The sequence below is a fragment of the Anas platyrhynchos genome, chromosome 5, assembly GCF_047663525.1.
Source record: "Anas platyrhynchos isolate ZD024472 breed Pekin duck chromosome 5, IASCAAS_PekinDuck_T2T, whole genome shotgun sequence".
NCBI lineage: Eukaryota > Metazoa > Chordata > Aves > Anseriformes > Anatidae > Anas > Anas platyrhynchos.
Genome location: NC_092591.1, coordinates 26,160,247 through 26,177,840, shown reverse-complemented (window position 1 = coordinate 26,177,840; position 17,594 = coordinate 26,160,247). Strand labels below are relative to the sequence as shown.

Sequence of the window (17,594 nt, the reverse complement as noted above, 5' to 3'; positions counted from 1 at the left end):
TATATATAACAAACAGTTGACAAATACCTAAACCAAAAATTGTCATCATCCTACATAGTCAAGACTTCCTAAAACCCCAGACAGCAGAAAATGAAGAACCTATGTAGTCACACAATTTCATACATATAAATTGTATTTGCACAACAGATGTTTGGGTACATATTTTAAAAGACAAGGATTCAGACTAAAATGAGCTACACTTATATAAGACTTTAGAAAAGAATAGTAAAGAAGTGCATTGTCTCCAAATTATTCTAAATTACTAAACAAGACTTGTTAACCTTTGTTTCAGGCACAAGCAGAAAAAAGATTTCAAGAAGTATGGTGTTTTCTGGCTTATAGACTATGATGCTATAATCAAAAATTTCATGTACACCACAAGCAAATGAATTTTCTAATACACATCTAATTTTCTTATGATTAAGCCAAAACTTAGTATTGACTTAAGGCAAAAAAAGTATATACAAGAAATAATGCATACAGATTTGCTCATGTAAAAGTAAGCTGTTCTACTCAAGTCTTTTCTTTAAGTCACTATTCATGGAGTGGAAAGGACTGTGGAAAGTGGGACTGTTTGTTTGAGAAGGAGCAAAGATAAATGTAGAAATTTATGATCTTTTATGAAATGGCTTGAAATCTTTATGCATTGTAAACTAAGAGACTGAAGGTGACTTACATTAGTTCTAGTCACTTCTTTTCCCGTCACCATCTCACTACTAATTTGAGATTTACTCAGAATGACAAGTCTGACAAAATACAAGGATTTAGTGTTCAATAGATCCATAACCTAACAGTAATCTTAATAACTTGGTACTTTGTTTTAAAACAGAATATCCATTCTTGTGTGCTAGATTGCAAGATCAGTGACAGGCAAGTTTCATAACATTTACTCAAACTTACCTTGGCTGTTTTTTGCTACCTGAGGAAAGTATCAATTCTCTCACCTGAACTATTAATAATCAAAGTTCTTGACCAACTATGTGAGAAAATGAACAACACCCCCTCCTCTTTCTCTCTTTTTCTGTGGCCAGCTCTGATGACTTCTGTTTTACCGACTTGAAATATGTAAAAAATTATTAACTGCAAGTTAGCATTTTTATCTTGTAACGCAAGATGAAAAAAAGTTTCATAAACATAATTTCAATTAAAAAGTAAAAAAGCATACATTTGAACAAACTCTATAGGTCCTCTCTTTCCATAATTAAAGATGCTGATAAATTAATTTCTCCAATCACCTTGAAGAATCTGTCCCTTAATAGCAACAACTAAGATACTTGTTGCCAACTTTCTACAGTAGCTTGTCTTACAATGACCTTTTCCTTTAAAAAAAATAAAAAAATAAAAAAAGTAGAAAAAAGAACAGAACAACTTTGAAACAATACATTTCAATTATCACCCATGCTGTTCTTCATTTGCAGCATTTCTCTGAATATTTTCCCATTCTTTGCTACTTAATAAAACGCTCATGTCTTCAAATCACTTGTCGTATTTGGTAAGCATTCAAGTGTAACCTGAAATTCTTGACTTAAAATTGATTGAAATTTTTGATTATGAATGATAATCAAAACAACATGACATTACTGGAAAAGCATAGGAATAAAGCATATGAAAAATTGGTTCTATTAACAGAAAAGTACAAAAAATTTTTCAACACTTTTAAGAAGGAAAAAAAAGTAAAAACATATGTTAATGTAGTTTTGTAGTCTTGCACTGGCTGGAACGGTAGGGAATAGTACCATACTACAGTACTCCAGTATTTGCATAAATACAGTATTACACTGCGGTCTGCAAATTTACATGTAAACTATTATCCTGGAACTGCCTGTGTACAAAGATCTTTGCAGGTGCAATTAAAGTCATTTAATTCAATGAGACTATTCATCTGACATTTCTACTTTGTTTGAACAATAAAAATTTAATAAAAATGTAAACACGAATGCATAAAATACCACAAGTCTATTTCAAAATGATTTAAAGCCAAGGAATAATTTAGTGATATTCTGAATTCTGATTGATAAAAAACAGAGCAAGATAAACATCTTACTATGTAGTAAAGTGATTTAATAATGTCATTTATTAGTTCACACAAACGTGCAGATTACATATTGAAATATAGGAAGTTTAAAGGCTTACCAGTGCACTACCACTGCGGAGTCTCTCAGCTATAAATTCATCCATGAGGTCAGGAACATTTGTATTGCTGCTGCCAATATCACTATCAATAGGGTGCAGCTTTTGACTCATGTCCTCTCTATTAGCTAAAAGCAAATGAATAACTGTATATAGTAAAGAACAAACCAACACATTTTCAAAACAAAAGGCAACAATAAAGAAGCCCTGCTAATAAATAAATAAATAAAAAATCAAAATTGCCAAACATGCATTTTAAGAATTCCCTCTTTTTAAGCAGATTCTACTGTAGGAATTAGTAAAACAACTTCTTCCCACTAAGCAGGTGTTAGTCAATTTCCAGTAAAACCTTTAAGAGCAAGAAAGCTTATAGGAAAGCACTACTTAAAGTTGTTAATGCTTGCTTTAAGGATACAGCACATATTCTTCCTCCATATCACAAAAAATTAAGGAATAAATCCTAACAATTGTATACGATTCCTACAGGCACCCCTTCTTCATTGCATTCTTAATGAAAAGCAATGTAGTGGAAAAACTAGATTGCAATATAAAATAATGACAAATGTCAATGTGGCACTGTATACACTTAGTATAAATGTGCAAATAAAAGTCTTATGTAATAAAACAGCATGCTACTATATGGAATGAAACTTCAATCTCTGGATGGTCAAATGGTGATGAACAATTAATTAAGTTCACTCAAGTATCAGTTCTATATTTTTGATATAATTATCCTTTTAATTTTTAGCAGTGGCTGTTAGACCTAACTCCATGATCTTAGCCTTTAAAGTTTTCAATTTTTTTCTGTTCTTTTTTTCTCTATACGAATTGTCCCCTCAGTGTCCTCTCTCATGGCTCCATGTTGAGGCTCTGCTTGACGTTACAGATTTTAAATAAAATGTTTTCCAGATATCTCTGTCAGAAAAGATCCTACAGAGAAACAGAAATCACTGAGAACAATTTTTTTTTTTTTGGATAAATGCGACAATCACGCTACTTCCCACTTGTCATGGTGCTATGCTTTCACAGACTGCCCTCAGGTGGCATTAACATCTCAATGCAGGATGCGTTACAGAACCTCTGTTAATCATGCTAGCATAATAATGGGAAAAAAAGAAAACCTACATTACTGCTGAAAGTTAATTTATTGTTCATTTAAGGTTATTTAGGATGTGAACTAAGCCAATGGATATTAGAGCGACAGCCTTCTTTTTTGCTCAGTCCAGAGAGGTCTCACAGTTAGCAGGACTATCCTGAGACCTTCATGAACATCCATGAATGATTCCAAGGAAAAAAGAAGCAATGAAAGATGTTGCCAAGATGTAACTGTATCCATTTTGATGAATGCATACAGAAAGGCCTACAGAACGTTTTGAAAAGATTCAGACAAAACCTTATGACTATTCACAGAGAACTGTCACAACGAAATGATTCCAGTAACAGATTTCTGTCCACAATTTTTTTAAATGTTATCCAAACTGACCTCCAAATGTAAATTTGAGGGGCTTTTTTGTTTTGGAGGAGGAAAAGGAGGGGGCGAGGAAGAGGAGGAGAAAGAAAACACACTAAATGAACCAGAAATGTAGTCAGTTGAACATAGCTAGTTGATAGCCAGGTCCTTCTGACAAAAAAAGTACAGTTACAGGGGAGTAGTACACTCTGATACCATGTTCACATGCCAATCATTTGGTAGGCTGAATTTTGAGGCTCTGCATGGTAGATGGAAATTCAAAACTCTCAAGGTTTTGTCCTTTATTAGGTCATTTACTGTCTCTTCCTCTTCCCTAATGTGATGGTCTTCAGCAGCAAAGAGGTTCAACTAAATATCTTTAAAAAGGGAAATTAGTAATTTAAAGTATGTAAAAGTAACTTATGCTGGGAGAAAATCAGCTGGCTATAGGCGCATGCATAACCAAACAGGGAAAGCAGTGATCATCCCAAAGCCTTTTGATTGCTTATCAGAGCTTGCTTCAGTTGCATTAAGCCAAACTGGTGCTGCCTTTCTCCTTTTGCGCTCTGCACACTGTTAGTGCTCACCTGCAGCTTTCCTTCCAAAATAGCCCATTACATGACTGTACAGATCCCTCAGTGGAGCCTCTGCTGGCACTCTGTTCTGCCTCTGTGGGGAAACATTTGCCTTCGGCTTCGAAAGAGCATGTACAACAGTTTTATAAACACCACCCAGGGAACCCTGCTGTTGTGCTGACTCCTGACCTGACGACCTAAATGCACTACGGCTATGGAACTGGTTAACTGCAATACCTTCTTTTTGCAGCACGGCTGCTTGAGTTTCTGGAGTTTCCTTAATTTGCTTGCTACCAACTGAAGCAGCATTGATTGCATCTAGAGGTCTATATATTCCGGGTCTAACCAGCTCCATGACAGCTGATGAGCTGGTGCTTGTACTGGTACCGCTGTTGCTGCTACCACTACCACCACTACTGAAGCCACTGAGTTTACGAAGTCGTGCTTTCCAAGCAGCCTCTTTGTTCTCAAGAGGGTTGTAAAATTGAACTGATTCTGTAGATGGTCTAAAAGTTACATGAACACTATTTCTTTTTTTAGTTGTTATTTTCATGATTTTGGCCCTATGAGTTACTGTTTCAGATATACTCCGTTTAGTTGGTGACAGTTTGCTTGTACCTGTGATGTGAGGCATTTGAGGGTTAACTTGTGCTTTAGGAAGAATTTTCTTTGCATGCATAACACGTGAGTTGGTTATTTTTTCATTAAATTGGGTACTTCTATGCTTTTCAGCTAATGCTGCTTCCACAGCTGAATCTACATCAGCTTCAGTGGCTGCTTGCCTGTACAGATATCTCTTCCCTTCTTTGCTGCTAGGACTACTTGACCCATGATCAAACAGGTTTTCATATTGTTTATCAATATTCAACTGTCTGGCTTTATCGAGCACTTCATTTCTTGCAAAAATGTCTACTTGAGTAGGTGCAATATTACTTATAAAGCCACTTTGGTTTTGTTCTAGGTGCAGCTCTGTGTTATCAGCTCTTTCTGTAACAGTGATGCTATTCGTGCATTGAGCAGTCTGATCACTATTTTCTAATCCATCCAGTGGTAATCTATCATTCCTATTTACTGATGTATCACCTTCGTGAGCAGAAGCCTCACATTTATCTATCTCAAAGTTACCGCAAAGTTCTTCTTTTTCTTTAAGATATTCTCTCAGAGAGGAAAGAAGATCATCTTCACCTTCAAGGTCAACATATTGGCTTTGTTCAAAGGTTGTGTTTGCAAATTCTACCGGCCCTATTAAATGACAAAGATGGTCATAAATACTATCCCCAACTTCCAAGGAGGACTCTCTGCTATTTGTATCAGTAATATGGCTTTCAGTGGATCTATGCATTGAAGAGGTCTCAGTGGAACTCTGTAAGCTTGGAGCGTGATGGGATGAACTGTCAATGACAGGAACTGCACCTTTGGCTCGTTCAACTGCGAATGGTTCCAGGATGTCAGAGGTGCTGCTACTTCGTGGCAGCGGCTGTTCCTCATTTAATGCACCAAAAACTTCACTTGGAGCATCCTCACTCTGTGAAAAATGTCTGACTCGAGGTGGACGTGGAAGAATTTGAGCATCATCAATGTCTGTAGGAAAAAGGTATATGTAATACACACAAGCATTTACATACAGAGACCATATTTATTTACCACTACATCCTAATTATGAGATTTAAAAAGCCAGGAAAGTCCAGAGCCTTGTTTACTTAAGTACAATGAATACACTTTTTCCAGTACTAGAGTGTTAAAAACAAACACACATAATATCCAGTACAGAATGTAATATAAATGAGTTAGACCATCAGAACACAGTTTTAAATGTTAACATGCATGAGAACAAACAGTGAGACCATGGAACGTTTGGAAGTACAGTTAAAGCTAGGGCTGTGCCAATAAGTTCAATAATTCAACCAATATTATACCAACTAGCTTGAAGAAATGGTTAACTTGAATATAAATTAGCTTAACAATAGTAGCCTTCATAGAATTTACATCTTCAGAAGAATACACAACTCCAAAGAGAACATACAAGTTTTCTGGAAAATTAGAATTGCTTACTGAAGTGACTAACTACTACTTTTTCATAATTTGTGTGCATGTACATAAGTTACTGAAATAACAGAAACAATAGTATACAGGTACGAGTATTATGGCATATGTAATATAGTGTATACCTGAAGATTTAATTATTTTTTTAAGCTTTATGGAAGAACGGTCCCTGTAGGGAAAAGATTACTATAAATAACAGATTATTTAACAATATACTTTTTTTTCCTCTAAAAGGATGTTTTTTGAAACATCTCTCATCTTCAAAATGCAAAACTAAATGTTAAATGGAAGCTAACCTCCCCATCTTCTTACAGTTTTATTCAACATGAGTCCTAAGAATTACCAAATTAAGAACCCCACTACTGAAAAAATCCTGCAGCCACACAAAAGCTAACATTAGAGTAAAATCACTTTTACTTATGTAAAGACAAGAATATTTGTTATGACCATTTAAATTAGTGATTCCTGGTCTCTGTTGAGACAGCTAATACTCTACCATCAGCACACATCATAGTTAACTGTAATGAAAGCTGCAGTTCCAAGAGATCACCTAGGAAACGTACAGAAATATCTTCAATCCACTTCATATCATCCACCGAAATAAAGAACCTTCACATTCCTCATCACATTTCTTGATATGTCACAGGAATACTACATACTATAAAATCACTGATACAGCCAAGGCTAAGTATCTCTTCAACTAATTGCACAAATTCAAGCTATCCCTTGCTGTCTTTTTAAGGGACAGACACTTGAACATTAAGGTAAAACAACTTTGTCAGTTTTCTGTTAGTTCCTTTTCTCATAGAATCATTTATTCCCCAGATTTATTTTTTAAACAAACGGCTCAAAAAGTTGTAGATATGCTTTTAAAATCAAGAATAACAATGAAGAGTAACAGTTGCCACAATAAACAGACTTACCTTGCTCTATCTAGAGAGTTTATCTTCAGGACTGCAGTAACTGGATTTACTTGAACTCAGTACATCCTAAAATCCCCTCCCAATGTGTTATTGCCAAAACAAAGAAATTACATTGAATTCATTTTAAAATATTTCAAATTATTATTTCATGGTCTTTACACCTATTTCAATAATATTTAATTATGGTAATCAGAAGTCACCTTAAAAATGTCACCCGTTTTGAAGTGCTCACTTTTCTGAGAAAGAGCTGGAAAGGGATTTTGTCATATTTTCCTTCTGAGCAAAGCATATAACCTGGAGGAATCAGATATATCAGTGCTAACTAAGTGTATGTGTTGGAATATGATGAAAAGTGGTCATTTCCACGCTCAATTTTTCAGGGAAGTTATAATTTGAAAATTGGAGTTTGACCCGATTCAAAGTTTACTGAACTGTAAAGAAGCTATTGGACAGGAAATGGAGAAGTCTATACTGAGAAAGAGAGTATACATATAAGCTCTTCCAGAAAATAAACATAAACTGAAAACTGTTGTATACCGCAATATTTATTAACCATTTCCTTTCTCTTCTGCTTTCACCAGCAACAAATTTCTCTACAACATTCCTGTTCAACTTATTATTTGACTTTACAGACTAACATTCAATAAAATGGATGTTGCTCTGTAGATACAACTGCTATTTCAGTCTTCATTGACTTAGGCAAATATTAACATGGACCGTGCCTATAGACCCTCAAGAATTTCTTTTTGCAGCTGTAAGAAATTGGTCTTAATGAAAGCAGCAACTGAGGACCATAGGATGCAGCTAAAATATGCATGATAAGGTTACAGATGAGATTTATACATATATATTTATGATAAATTGATCTCATCCTGAGCCCTCAATATGCATCTTTCATATGTTTTATAAACTTCATTTTATATAAAGTACCAGCCTGAGGATTGCATGCATGCAGTGATTATGATTTCTAGGATGCTAAAAATTACTGGATGGAGAACTCCAAATGCACGCCAAGCAGCTCCACACATTGAAATAAATTCAGCTATATTTATTTCAATGTTGATCCAGTATTATTTATTAGGTGCTCATGTATGCAGGACTAGCACATACAAGTATACAAACATTTTCATACAATTGTGTAGTGCTTGTGCCAACAGAAATTTCCTTTTTGTAGAATAGAAGAAATTAAGGTAATGAAAAACTGCTATTGTATTATCAGCACCAAAAATACAATGTTTTAAAATCCAAATGAACAGCCTCCTTGGCAACCAGGTCTCACCCCTGCACACTGGTATACAGTCAAAACAGGACACTATCCTAAAGAGGTTTTACTAACTACATCATGAGTGTGCCACAGAGGGCTGCGTCTCTGACAGTGCACATACTTAGAAGAAATGCTGGCCTTGTTCCTAGGATGTTACAGTAAGGAAGACACTGAAATTGGTAGTTCTGGGTATTCTCATCCAATCACAACTTTCCTTAAACCAACCTTACCTCCCTTTTTCTGCTTGAAGGCAGAAAGAAAAGACAGCTTTTCAGTACCGGCTGGGAGACAGATATGCTAAAATACAAACACATTCTGGCATGGAATACAACTTTCAAAACACATTTCTTGATACTTCTTGGGTAACAAGAGGCAGGCAAGAAGAAAGTGGGAAAGCATAGAACATATCTTCCATATAAAAATGTACTGCCTGTAAGTCCTTCTATTTGTACAAAGTTTTGAGTGTGTGCATATGTATCCCACGGTGCTTTCACTTTTGTACTCATTGAGACAAAGGCATCATAAGATTGTCAGCCTTTACTAATTTCTATCTAAGTAGCAGCTGGAGTACAAGAAAAAACATTATCTATAAAATTTCATATGTGCCTTTTAAAAACCTGTGAAAACCCTAATTGTTTAATCTACTTGCTCAAAGGCTCTCCTCCAAAGAAAGCGACTATCAAAACTCCTAGCCAAGGAGTTTGCAGGGTCAAACATAGCATTATAGAAAACTAGAACTCTGTAAAGACAGATAATTTGGAAAACCAAACCAAACCATAGCACTTCAGAATCCCAAACTGTATTTAAGATTTTAAGGTTTTACATACCAATGAAAAACCGGGATTCTGTAAAGCATATTATATGATACCATATACTTAAGGAATTCTTTTTTCATGGGAGCTAAATTATATCATTATCATGGTTGGCCACACAACACCTATGACACTGAATTCAAAAATTTAAGTAGAAAGATATAACTGGCAAATAAAACTAAAATTTCTTCCTTTCCCTCCCTCATTAAGCACGAACAAAATCTTTACATTAGTTGCACTCTCTGACAGATATTGTATTACTGCTTACCAATAAATTGAAAAAGCAAGAGATTCCTCTCATTTTCATTTTTATGGTAGTAAACATTGGCACAGCACTAACTTCTAACAGTTCCAGAATGAATTGCGAAATAGCATGATATTACATAATTCAAAATATTCATTCTTAATCTCTTCCCCTCTCCCCCCATCCCATCCCCCAAGTATTTTTACTTTGCAAAATTTAATGATTTTGCAGAATTTGAAAGCAGAAGGTTTAAAAAGGTGATAAAGGGGGTGCAGAAATTAGCAGAGGTGGCACTACCTGAAAGCTCATCAGAAAGGGGAGTGAGAACAATATCAGGCAAGAAGGGTTTGGAAGTATGGATCAGAACAGGAGCACTTTTAGCACTGCGTATATAGGCCGATGGCAGAGCACATTCACCAATGGATCGGCTTCTCATGGCTTTAAAAAGGAAAAGAAAGAAGTGGGGAAGGAAAAAAGAAGAGTGACTATAATGAAAGGCTCGTGTCACAGAAAAAGCAGCAACAGAGAAAACAAAGATAAAAAGGAAGAAAATTTAAAAATTAAAACATTTCAGCACGGCAGATATTGGCAGAGCTGTAAGAAAGAAAAAATCAGTGGACACTGATAAGACATTTTGAGTTTTCAACTTTTATGTAAAGCAGCAACAATGCTTTTATTATGGCTATTACAGAGATTTTGCATTCAAAACCAAGAAACTAATTAACACTTTTTTTTCCTCCCGTTGCATCAGGGGTTGAAAAATCCAAGTTAAAGCACTCCACAAGCATTCTGAAATTTGTATTTTTTAACAGAAAAAAAAACCAACTTACACTACATTTCCATTTTTCTAGTTTACTTTGGTTTGCTCCTAAACAAGTACATCTGAATTTTGACCTATAGTCTTGAATTTAAGATTCTTCAAAAGAGATTCAAAATTGTAAGAAGGAAACAAGCAATTCTGTGTGGAAAAAAATGCAATACAACATTGTATAGTTCTGCATTAAAAATGAAATGACTGAAGTGAAATGGTTTGTCAACTAAAAGGGTTACATTCTTATCAACAGAACTTTAATGGATATTGGATAAATCTTTCTAAGCTGATCCTAATTCACCTTTTTGTTTCTCATGTCCTGCCAACAGTCCTACAGAAAGAAAATTTACAAAAGAATTGTGGCAACAGGATCAAGGTTATAACTGCAGTTTTTCCCATAGATTTAAAGTGAACCTTTATGACATTTGTTTTCAATTGTCATAGTAAGACATAGCAAGAATTGATATTACATTCAATTTCAAAGTACTATTACTGTTCTATTCATGGTTTCAAGCAGTTTCCTTTTCAAATTGTTTCAAATTTGAGAATTTATGCTAAAATAGTTGCTGATAAACTTCTCGTAAGGAAACTCCAGTTCATCCTACATATTGTTTGCACAATATTTAAGCAGTCTTTGAACTTCTATAAGCATATTTTCAAAACATGAAATGTACCCTTAGAATCTCAGTGCTCCTAATCTATATGGGAATCAGAAGAAAAGAATGAAGTACAGAAAAAGTTGAGCACATCACACTTATGTGATCTTGTTAAAGAATGGTCTCTAACACAGCAACATGAGGATAACTTGGGTAGGTCTATGTACATAGAGCAGAAAACACATTTGACGAATGCAGCACAACTTAGGTGGAATCTTAACAACAGTTTGAAAAAACAATTCAGAAAGACAGATGTTTTAAGACTGAAGCCATCCTCTATTTTAAATTAAATTTAGTTTAAAAGACAGAAACCAACTTCAAAAAAAAAAAAAGACAACTATATGCAAGGCTTTAACTTATTTTTAAGAGATGCAATATTAAAATTCAGAATACAGTCATGGTTAAATGCATTGCATTCATCATTATGCATTTTAAAATGAATGCACGCTTGAGAGAAATATCAAGCTACAGAGTAAATAAACCAAACTTTTGAGATTGGATACTATGTTGAATGCAAATCATTAAAAATAAGTGTCCCTTGTAATTTGACTGATTTTCTTCCACCATCTTATTTGATTCTAGAAAGAGGGAATAGAAAATCACATTTACTATTTGGAATACGGAAATTTTATAGAAAACTTTCAAATGAAAAATGTAAGATATTATTACTCAAAGCAAGATTAACATCGTGATGCTGTAAAATGAAAATGTGACCTCACTGCATAATTATTTTAAATAAGATATATCACGTTCAATTAAGTAGTCAAATAGAGTCAGACTTAACACAAGATGTGGACTAGATATGTCAGTTCAAAACCATCTGCTGTTCTCTACAGAAAAAAAAAAACACACATGGAACAGTAGACTCCTAAATTCCTTCAGACCTGGTATTTTTATAGGACGAGAATCTGCTGTCTACAAATTCTATATCTAGCCCTACAAAAGATTTTTCAACCCATATGCATTTAAAGGCCCTTTTCCAAAAATTACTTTACATAAGTTCAGGCTAAAAATGTACACACTGCATATCAGGAAAGCTGTGATTTTTATTTGAGTAAAACACATACACAGAAACTTGGTGCAGCAATAGACGTGCGCTGGCATGAGGATGGCTCAAAAAACAAAGGTGTGCAGATGTACACAAAATGTGTACAACATAAAACAAATGAAAAAGAAACCCCAGCTTTTTCTTACCATAACATATTCAACATGCACATCCTACCTACTCAGATATAAAGAGTATATTACTCACAATCAAAGGAAATATACTACATATCAGGTATCATGCAACACATCTGAGGTGTGACTTAATTCTAGGCTTTGCTTGCGGCATTAATTAACTGAAGCAGACAAACTAGCAAAATGCTATACAGAAAATTTTACTTATTATGACTATAAACCATTTTTGGTTATGTGACCCCATTTTAACTGGCACAGGTTAAGAAGCACCTGAGCAGCTCTCTTAGAAGACGGGAGACAATAACAAGCAATTCTTTGCTGACAGTTAAGATGTATGCTTTTCTAACATGATGTGATACTTCATCAACATCTTCTTAAAAGATGTTGATGAAGAACTGAAGAGTTTGGGATTCTGGCTCTGGCAACTTTCTGAGGGCTTTTCATCTTTTAAAATTATCCTACTAATGCTAATGCTTGTCTATGGATGGTGTTCTATAAAATGAATAGAGATGAATTTTAACTGGTTACAGTAATATAAACCTCGCTAATTAATATCAAATATAAGGCAAAAAAGAACCAAATGAAGGAAGCTGAAGTGGAGTGAAACTAAAATCAGATTATTTTGCTGCTAACCAAGTCAATATATAGCTTGATTAGTATAAACAGTGATTTTAGGGCTAACATAATATAAATAGCCATCTTTCAAAAAACAGCAAAACAAAACCATTAAAAATTGATCACGCAGTATAATCTTCTGACATCTGAAATAATAATTTGAGAGGGATAAATTTTAACATAAGCTTTACCTTGTTAAGACAATTAAGACTTAAAGCAAAAACACTGCAACAGTTAATCACAGCCTATCTGAAGAGAAGCAGAAGTTACATTTAAAGTATCTGCAATCCATAAGGAAAACTTTTGAGTCAAACTAGCTGTCAGCATGAGATAAAGGAAATGCTGTGTAGCATTTGGATACACAAAACTAGCATTTTTGTAGTAGTGCTTACAGAACAAACAACTCTCCCACCCCAACAGAAGGCGTCAGATGCTACTCGTAAACAGAACTTAAAAATTTATTAAAAATTTTGAAGAATATTCAAATAATTTTCTTTCCTAAATAACCTCTGTGACTTCAAAAAATAAATGTGAAGATTTTTGGAATGCTAACAGAGATGTTAATCTCTGAAAAGCTAACACTATTACATATTTGATTACCATTCCTGAGTTCTAGAACTGTGTCAGATTGTACCTACTTCCAAGAAGTACCAGTGCAAAAACACTTCATGACTGAAGCCACTACTACTACAGAGATAGTGAAAAAGCACAAGATACTCCTTAATAGGTTCTTCTTTTAAATAAAAAAGTAAAATCAGCTTAAACTTCCTTCACATAATGGATAGCACCGAGATCATCAAGATGAGAAAACAAAGTAAAGAAATTTGCAGTCCAGTTCATGTTAAGATATGGTAAGCAAATCATAAAAATGTAAATGAGTCTTCTTTTGAGCAATCCATCTAAACCATTGACTACCATCAGTCATTTCTAACAGAGGAAAGAGTATCTGCAAGTAATGAAATTGAGAAATAGGTCACTTCAGAAATGGAGAACTGCACGGCTGTGCTAATCTCTCATTAACACAAAATTCAGGGTATAGTAAAAGAGCACATTTTATGAACTATGCAGACATGTACATAATTCTTACACTTTTCTTTCTACAGTTAGAAAATATTCAACCTATTGTGTGCATAATTTATGAAAACAGACTTAAAAGCCACCTATCCATACCTTTGATCAAATCAATTTTTTTTCTTTTCCATAGACACACAACAGTATTATTTGTCTAATGCATCTTATGCATGTGATCAAACATTAAAAATTACACAATACTTAACTACATTACTCTCATTTGCAGTAATTGTAATTGTAGTAACAACAAGCTATTCAACTACCCTGAAAACACGTAAAACTACATCATTTATACTTATATTCAACTAATTATTGCAGAGTATACTTCTGTAGAAAAAAAAAGTTAACCATGTAGCTACAATGTCAGTTATGAATTCCTTCCCTTTCTCAAACGTCACTTTTATCAGCTTTTACAGATACGTACCAACTGTTTTCTGCCGTACTATGCTTCTTGCTTTTTCTGTTCCTGGAGATCCAGTGGTTGTAGCACTGCGTTGTCTCATTGGTGCCTGTCCAGGCTGATCACGGCTCCAGCCTCTAGAAAAGGACTTATCAACAGAAGATTTGGGGAATTCATGCCCAACTCCTGCAAAAATAGAATTGCAAATCTATTCACTACTATGCTGATATCACCAAACAGTGACAGTTGTATTCTTTCAGAGAGATTTAAAGTTGGATAGAATAAATTACCAAAGCTAGCATGATTTTAAAAGCTAAACAGCACATTACTATATTTAAGTGTCTCTATAAATCCACTCAGCTAGCATTAACTGGATACTGAACTTTTTGTCAGAAGCACTGGTGCTATTGTGATTTTCTTTTCTGACCAATTAAGTTCAAAAACACAAGAAAACTGGTTTTACAAAGACTGTAGACAAATAAAATGTGTAACTATATACATTTTACCTCTATCTCAACCTTTGCTGTTCCTGTTAGACAAAACACACAAAATCATACATTACATACCATTAATGCTGCAGTTGTTTGCCAAATAACTTTGTGAAACTTGAGGAACATGAAGTGAAAATGATAAAATACTTTACCATCAAATGCAAATGCAAGTAAAAGGGAATTTAGGCTCAAAGAACAAGGCTTTTTGGAAATTCACCCTAAAAATACTATAAGAAAAGATGTAACAAATTCAGAATTGCCATTTATATCAAAGTCAATAAAGCTCACATGAGGAATTTTCAAGAAACTGTATGTAAAAAAGCCCAGTGAACTAAAGAATATTTGCAGTGTATTTCCTTACCCACACTGAACTGACTCATGATCACAAATTACACTTTATAACAGTTATGATCATTAAAAGGGCATCTTCTTGGAAAGGAAGCCTTAATAGAGCATGTTCATTATTATTAAAGAATTTATGCCAAAGAATTTATGCCAAAGAATTTGGGCATAATCTGTATGGGATTTATTACTTCCAAAACCCACTAGAGTTAACTCTTCAACTCACATTTAATAATGGAGGCTCTGGAATTCTACTGCTGAAAGCTAACAGAAACTCTTCTCTTGTGCTCTGCATGGGTGATACAGATGAATCAAAATATTTTTAAAGCACATGCACATTGCACATTGATTATTTCTCACTGACAAACCCTAGGGAAGTAGTAAGTACCTTCCCTTAGGTTCGGTTCTCCCTCAGCAATACGTGATGAACAACATCCATCAGAACACAGAGAGATTAAAAAGTAGACTAAAAACTATACTTTTTTCCATCTTGACTACTCATCTTAAATACAGTTCGGGTTCTCAAAGCCCTTTTTAAAGAATAGTATTATCACCCATATTATACAGAAGACTAAACCAAGACAGAAGTGATTGCTCGTGGTGACATGCAGGAAGTCAGTTTCTAATATGGGAATAGAATCCAGCCTTTGCCAGTCTCAATTCAGCACTCTACATAGGAGGACAGATTTCCTGTCTCAACAACATCAGAACCGTAACAATACAAGTAGCCACCCTCTCTTCCTAAGTTTTGTCCTACAGAGTATTTCCTGCATCATATTGACATCAGTTTAAAAACTGGTACCATTCACATGGTACTAGTATCATTTCACTTAGTCAAAGTAAGTCACTTTAACAAAACCAGCCTTCACCATGGTTTAGCAGTGAGTTACTGCTCAAACAAAACTATGTTCACCTAACATTTCACCTTTAATCAACATTCATGGGATTCCAGAATTCATATTCCAATTATGCTTGCAATAGGCACTTGCTACTTAACTAATTTTTACCACACATGTAATCCTCATTAATTTAAAAATGTTTTGACTGGGACTCAATTTGTATTTGATAAAAATGGAAAGGCTTAACACATTGTAGTGTAAAAATTTAGGTTTAAATCTACATACCTTTAGGAATTAAATTCCATATGTGCCTATTTGCAGGACTGAACCTTTATGGTAGGATTTCACAGTGGTTCTAAAAACCAGCCTTATTGTAAAGAAACTGGGCTATTTCAGGTGACAGTTATGTCTAATTAGCTACTCTGAAAAGACTGGACAAAAACTCTGTTGTACCCAACATCTCATTAGCACCGCTCAAACTCTTAAAATTGTATACAATGTTGTCTTACCTTTGCCTTTGTGTTTTTTCTGCTTCTGCTCACTTAATTTATCCAATGGCAGGTCACTGAGGTCCAGGCTATAGAGGTTTCTAGCTAATACTTTAGTTAGTGTCTCCATTGTCAATGACCACTCAGTGGCCAGCTCTTCCCAGTATGTCAGCGATGACATTACAGACAGCAAGTCATCCCAAAGTTCTCGAGAGATGTACACATTTAGATTTGCTTTGATCCAAGCTACTATAAGTGTCTAAAATAATAAAAGGAGAAATGTTGGCTTACCAACAAAAGATAACAACATTCAAATATTACTGCTTAAAAAGAAGTTTCTAACTGCCACAAACATTTTTGTGTAGTCCTAATATTCACTTCCTTGCCAGTACACAGACTTTCCATGAATAATGAAGTATTATGTTAACATGTGCTTCTGACTTAGAGGAACAACTGGATTGGCTTGTGTAAGATGTTTCCATACGTTACAAATTTTGTTAAACAGTTCTGTAGCACTGTCCTTGACTAGTTCTCATCACATTATTATATTTTCTATCTTTTTTTCCCTACTAAAGAATCTGAAGACTTTACAGATCCTAGGACAAACCAGTCAACAGCAGCTGTTGTTTCTAGTTTCTTGGTCAAAATTAAACTGAATTAATTAAAGTGAATTTATGTTTAATTGCCTGGAAAAGAGGTCCTGCAAGCCTTCCTGCTAAGGTGGAGTTTTTTCTTCCTTGATACTGCAAGAAAGTTTGGGGTGGTATTTTCAGCACAGATTCAGTAACCCTGAGCAGCACGAGTAGCATCTGTTCCCTGCAAAACAATATTAAACTTAGAGTTACTATTTTACTATAATTCTGTATATACCAAGATACTTTTAAAGATGACTGCGCTTGATTTGCCTAAACACACTGTAAACAGCCTAACTTTTTTCTTGTACTCCCATCCCTTCCTTCCACACAACTTTCACAGTGAGGAACCCCTACTGCCCTGTAACATCATGTGCAAGGTTGTTCAAGGGTCATCACTTACAATGGCCTGAAATTGCAGGACAAAGGTTTAGTCATATTTCTGATCTGAGTTTATACTTTTTTTGTATGGATGACAAATTTTGGCAATATTACATGATCATAAACATACTTCATTAATTCTTTTGGGTGGCAAAGAAACTTTGTCATCACAGTCTACAGCCACTTCTTTAGTGACAAGAAACTGGAGAAGAAAATACTAATTTAGTGTGATCTGTTTTCTTTTATCA

General features: G+C 34.6%; 1 protein-coding gene across 19 annotated transcripts in view; it reads right to left on the bottom strand.

Moving 5' to 3' along the window:
- Positions 1-17,594, bottom strand: part of RALGAPA1 (Ral GTPase activating protein catalytic subunit alpha 1) — a 127,801-nt gene that overhangs the window by 78,231 nt on the left and 31,976 nt on the right. For 9 of the 19 annotated variants that reach the window (XM_038180773.2, XM_027459327.3, XM_027459330.3 and 6 more), the window contains exons 14-19: positions 17,020-17,149; positions 16,355-16,592; positions 14,198-14,359; positions 9,739-9,879; positions 4,168-5,736; positions 2,134-2,258 (exon numbers count right to left, since the gene is read on the bottom strand). In XM_038180773.2, coding sequence (XP_038036701.1) covers positions 2,134-2,258; positions 4,168-5,736; positions 9,739-9,879; positions 14,198-14,359; positions 16,355-16,592; positions 17,020-17,149 — 2,365 coding nt within the window. The remainder of the gene's footprint in view (positions 1-2,133; positions 2,259-4,167; positions 5,737-9,738; positions 9,880-14,197; positions 14,360-16,354; positions 16,593-17,019; positions 17,150-17,594) is intronic. The other 10 variants (XM_027459335.3, XM_072038488.1, XM_027459336.3 and 7 more) reach the window with 3 other exon arrangements.